This window comes from Narcine bancroftii, chromosome 1 (assembly GCF_036971445.1).
Source record: "Narcine bancroftii isolate sNarBan1 chromosome 1, sNarBan1.hap1, whole genome shotgun sequence".
In the NCBI taxonomy this organism is placed as follows: domain Eukaryota; kingdom Metazoa; phylum Chordata; class Chondrichthyes; order Torpediniformes; family Narcinidae; genus Narcine; species Narcine bancroftii.
The window spans coordinates 473,164,291-473,170,290 of NC_091469.1; the positions used below are offsets into that span (position 1 = coordinate 473,164,291).

At 42.2% G+C, this 6,000-nt stretch overlaps 1 protein-coding gene across 1 annotated transcript in view; it reads right to left on the reverse strand.

Moving 5' to 3' along the window:
• insig1 (insulin induced gene 1) overlaps positions 1-3,173 on the reverse strand; it is a 71,091-nt gene extending 67,918 nt beyond the window's left edge. Inside the window, exon 1 of the mRNA XM_069914786.1 lies at positions 3,092-3,173. Within this exon, the coding sequence (XP_069770887.1) occupies positions 3,092-3,158 (67 nt within the window). The 5' untranslated portion in view covers positions 3,159-3,173. The remainder of the gene's footprint in view (positions 1-3,091) is intronic.
• Between the last annotated feature and the right edge of the window lie 2,827 nt (positions 3,174-6,000).

Consider the following 6,000-nt stretch of genomic DNA (forward strand, 5'->3'; position numbering starts at 1 on the left):
ATGATGGGAATAGATAATTTAAATAGTCATACTTTTTCCCAGGATAAGGCAAATCTAAAAAGAGAGGGCATTGATTTGAGGTGGTAGTGGAAGGTCTTAAAAGGGATCTGAGTGGCAACTTCTTCACACAGAGGGTGGTGAGTATATGGAACAATCTACCAAAGAATGTGGTTGAGGTTAAAAAGCATTAAGACAGGTACATGGATAAGAAAAGCTGAAAGGAAGATTGGTTGAACACAGACAAAAGGGACTCACTTTGGTAGACAACTTGGCCAGTATGGGTTGTGATGAAGGAACTGTTTCCATACTGTAAAGCTCCCAGAGCCCACGTCTCTGGTAGTTTACTCTTGAGTTGTTATGCCTTGAAGGATTCAAATGGAACTTGAGCTCCTCTGTTCTCTTGCCGAGGAAGCCCAAATGTCAAGTGCAACATGCTAACTCTCTCCTGACTTCCGTACTCTAAATATGTGCAGTAGCTACTGAGAAAGGGCCTCTCAGGAAAGTGAGCAGAAAACACTGGCGTCACTGGGGGCGGTGGGGGGGGGGGGGGGGGTGTGTGTGCAGGGTGTGCAGAACGCACTGGATGACATCATCAGAGGGGGTGACACCAAATGACTCTCTATAAAATTTATGTGCAGTGTTTCTGCAGAAATTAATTATTTTTTATAAAAATATCCCGATAGTTAGTTATAACAGCAAAAACAATTTTCATAACCTCTACTTACATCTATCAATATACTTACAAGGCTAAAACTCAATGCCCATTCACTTTTTGAACCTTCTAATGTGCCCCCTCCCCTCACTCAGCGCCACCACCGCCACCTTCCCCCCACCCGCTCAGCTCCGCCGCCATACAAGCAACACACTGTTTCTTCTATGCTTGGTACACGGGGAGCGGGGAGGTGGGGGCGGTGACACCCTGAGTTTCCGCACTGGGTGACACCAACCCTAGCGATGCCACTGGCAGAAAACATTCTCCTTTGTCTCTTTCTGGTGGGTTGTGTGGCCTTATCCACTCTCCTGGCTTCCAGACCATTCAATGTAAGCCCAGACTGCAGTTGGTTCAGTCATCGGCTGTTGCTACTTGTGAACTACTTTCCCTCCTTGCTCTGATACCAGTGTTGCTATGATATTTTTCACACTACCATAAGGCTCATAAACCTTCCATTACTTCCCTAACCATTATACTACTCCTGGTCTACCAAAGGTCTGACGATACTTTTAAGACAGTACATTTTTCGCATTAGCTGCCATTGTGAATATTTATCTATATTTTTATATTTATTATGTTCTTTTTTTTCTTATGGCACAATTTAAATTTAAATTTGGACATACAGCATGGTAATTGACCCCTGCTGCCCAATTACACCCAATTGACCGACCACTCCTGTAGGTTTTGAAGGGTAAGAGGAACATGGGGGGTGGGGGGGAAATGTACAAACACTTTACAGATAGCGTTGAATTTGAATCTGGCTCGCTGGTGCTGTAATAGTGTTGCGCTAACCGCTACACCAACCGTGCCACCATTAACATTGTGTTAATTTAATTTATTCTTATTGTTTGTTGAGGTTTTACATCCCCTGGTAGCTACAGCGAGCAAGAATTTTGTGGAATCTGTACATTGTATGGTAGTTATAACTTTCACGTCATCATATCATCATCCAAACATTTCTGCAGTTGGGAGAATGAGAAGGAAGATATTGTTTCAAAATTTTTTTTCAAAAATTTTTTCAAAAATTTCAGAAAATATACTGACTGTAATCTCCCAGTGAGAAGCTGAATGGATCCTGCCTGTTTTTTTTTCCTCCCCCTCTGCTCCAAGCAGAGGCTGCCATTTATTGCCTACCTCTAGTTGCCCTGGGATACAGCCAAGTGTCTTGCTAGGCCACCACAGAGGACTATTAGGAGATAGTGTGGGACTGGAGTGATGAATTAGCCAGTCTGGGCAAGAAGAGTAAGTTTCCTTCCCCAAGGAATATTAATGAACGAGTTGTTTTCTTTGAACCGCAGGTTTCGGTCGATATGTTCATTCATGCTGGTCTTTTCCTCCTCCACCGCTAATAACCTCAAACATGTGACCTTTGGCCTCTGGTGGGCGAAGGCAGATGCCTGTTTGATCTGAATGAGCTCTAAAACAGCCAGCAATGAATTCTCTAGCTTTGTTGATTGCATCCTGGAAATGGAGGCAGGAAACATCCTCAGCAAGCAAATCTTAAGCTTCTGTCTGAATACGAGGTTTGTAGCCTGAAGCTTTTCAAAAGGCAGGCTTCCTGCTGTTGGCTGTGCTCTCGATACACACCACTACCTCTGAAGCTGTCTTCTTTGTATGGAAACGCATGCTGGCCTTTCTCTGTGTTTTGTAACTGCTCCTCGGGTGAGGCAGTGTTCCTCCTCATGTGCTCATTATGTTTCACCATGCATTTTGATTTTGCAAAATCGATTTTGCTTTCTGTGACTTTTCTCCTTCTCTCTGAAGTCAACGACATGTTTGGTGAAGTAAACCAACCCAGTTTTTTGTCTTGTTTTCTGTTACTGTGGCTGGGTTCGGTTCCTGACTAATCCTTTAAATCCTCATTTGAATTGTCTGCCAGTTTAAATACTCCTTGAGCAAAAGGCTCCTTTTGTTTAATTTCATTTCCTTGATGCAAATTTCAGGATTATTTCTTGCTTTATGTTTTTTTTTTAATCCAAGCAAAATAAAGGCTTTGAAAAAATAACAGCCAGCTGCTTTGTTTCTATGTCCTGAGTTCTGAGTGGTTAGAATATTCAAACTTGTGCCCTTTTGTTCAAGGAGGTTGGGCGCTTTAACCTTGTCATTGTTTTTGGAATATCTATGCCGCATTTTAAACATTTTTAAAAGAAAGAATAAAAATGCTATAATTTTAAAAGTGGACCTTGGGTATTACTGCAGCAACTGGTGTATAACTTATATATGGATATTTTTGGACTTGGTGATGTACGTATGAACTGAAATTCATACTTGCTGCCAGCTGAACAGGTACTTTATAAAACGCAACTGCAATGCTATATATTAAAGTAGAGAGAAAAAGAGATAAAAACGACAAAAGATAGATAATAAATATTCAGTTACCATCGTGTGTGAAAGAATTGCATGAAAATAGCGTAGGCAGTCCACTTGTGTTGTCAGAGCAGTCCATGATTAATACAATAAGGAAAGGTTCAAAAGCCTGATGGACGTTGGAAAGAAAGTCCTCGAACCTGGAGCTGTGAGGTTGTGACCAGGGTGATGGTGACCTTTTATGATGTTCTCTGCTTCTTGAGGCAGCACTTCATGCGGAGGTCGAAAATGGATGGGAGATTGGAGCCTGCAGTGGCCACATTTGTCATCCTTTCTAGGTTTTCCCGCAACAGGAAACATACACCTTTGCCAGGGCTCTTCAGGATCTTTTCAATGAAAACCCTTCTCACTCTTCCAAACTCCGCAAGATATAATCCAAATCAATCCACTCTTTGGTAATAAAAAAAAACTCACTCATTCTGGCTATTAATCCAGGATTTCTTCCAATATATTTACTCACTTTATTACACGTGGAACTCAAAACTGTACACAAAACTCCAGATGTGTTGTCAGCAATGCCCAGCTATTATTAAAACATAGCTTGCCAACTGTTTCATTTAATTCTCTTTGCAATAAACAAGAGGATTCTTTCAGATTCCCAGCTTAGTTGCTGTGGCTACACACCGGCTTTTGGCAAATCATTTAGAACCATTGTTTTAGTCTAGTCCCACTGATCTTCACCCAGTCCATAGCCCTCCATACCTCTCCTATCCATGTACCAGTCCAAATCCTTTACAAGTTAAAATTGAGCCCGCATTCAGCACTTCAGCTGGAAGCTCATTCCACACCCTCACCACTCTCTGTGTGAAGAAGTTCCCCCTTATGTTCCCCCTTAACTTTTCCCCTTTCACTCTTAACCCATGTCCTCTGGTTTATATCTCACCTGCCCTCAGTGGAAAAAAAATCTACATTTACGCTGTCTATTCCCCTCAGAATTTTAAATACCTCTATCAAATCTCCCCTCATTCTTCTATGCTCCAGGGAATAGAGTCCTAACCTGTTTAACCTTTCCCTGTAACTCAGTTTCTGAAGTCCGGGCAATGTCATAGTAAATCTTCTCTGCTGTCTTTGTATCTTTCCTGTAGATAAGTAATCAAAACTGTCCTTTCTTGGTTTGTCCTTCCAAAATGCAACACCTCACACGTGTCTGCTTTAAATTCCATCTGATATTTTTCAACCCATTTTTCCAGCTGGTCACATCTCTCTTGCAAGCTTAGAAAACCTTCTTTGCTATCCACAACACCTTCAATCGTAATGTCACCCGCAAATTTGCTGATCCAGTTTACCACATTATTATCTAGATGAATGATATAGATGACAAACAACAATGATCCCAGCACCGATCTCTGAGGCACACCACTAGTCACAGCCCTCCAGTCTGAGAAGAAATCATCCACCGCTACTCTCTGGCTTCTCCAGTTCAGCCATGGTCAAATCCAGTTCACTATCCCACAATGAAAACCTATTGTCTGAACCTTCCTAACTATCGTCCCATGTGGGACCTTGTCAAAGGCCTTACTGAAGTCCATGTAGGCAATATCCTCAGCCTTTCCTTTGTCAACTTTCCTGGTAATCTACTCACAAAGCTCTATAAGATTGGTTAAACATGAACTACCATGCAAGAAGCCATGTTGACTATCCCTATTCTGTCCATGGCTATCCAAATAATTGTATATCCAATCTCTTAGACAAACTTCCAATAATTTACCTCCAACCTACATCACACTCACCATCCTATAATTACCAGGGTTACTTTTGGAGCCTTTTTTAAACAACGGAACAATTTAAGCTACCTTCCAATCCGCTGGCTCCACACTCATGGACATTTTAAATACAGTAGATTTCCAATGACCCAAAATGCTGGATAAAGAGGCTGAAAGATGGTTCAGTAAGTTTGTGGATGACACAAAGGTTGGAGGAGTTATGTATGGAGAAGAAGATTACAAGAGGTTATAGACAGGATGCAGAGTTGCGCATAAAAGTGGAAGATGGATTTCAATCCAGATAAGAGTGATGTGATGCATTTTGGAAGGACAAAGCAGAAGGCTGAGTACAGGGTTAATGGCCAGTTACTTAAGAGTGTAGATGAACAGAGGGACTTTGGGGTGCAAATCTATACTTTCCTCAAGGTCGCCACACAAGTTGATAGGATAGATAAGAAGGCCTATGGGATGCTGGGATTAATTAATGGGGGATTGAATTCAGGAGTAGAGAGGTTATACAAATCTTTGGTGAGACCACACTTAGAGTATTGTGTTCATTATAGGAAGGATGTGGAAGCTATAGAGGGGATGCAGAGGAGATTTACCAGGATGTTGTCTGGATTGGGAAACAAGTCTTATGAACCAAGATTAGCAGAGCTGGGACTTTTCTCTTTGGAGCGTAGAAGGATGAGAGGAGACTTGATAGAGGTCTACAAGTTTATGTGAGGCATAGCTAGGGGTGGACAGGCAGCAACTGTTTCCTAGGGCAAGATCAGCAAATACCGGAGGACATCTATACAAAGTTAAGGGAGTGAAGTTTAGGGGAGATATTAGGGGTACGCTTTTTTACACAGAGAGTTGGTGGGTGCCTGGAATGTCTTGCCGGGGATGGTGGTGGAGGCTGAAACATTGGGGGTATTTAAGAGACTCTTAGACAGACACATAGATGAAAGAGAAATAGAAGGCTATGGGGTAGGGAGGGTTTTTTTTAGGATGGAATGTATGGGTCAGCACAACATAGAGGGCCAAAGGGCCTGTACTGTACTGTATTGTTCTATGTTCTATGCTTGGGACGGGACCTATCTCGGTTAAGTGGATTTTTCGGATATTTGTGAATTTTCTCTAAAGCACCCCAGTAGCATCAGGATAATATTTGTCTTGGGTATCGTCAATCCCTGGCACCTCCCCATGCAGTCGCCGATCCCCGACAACTACTCA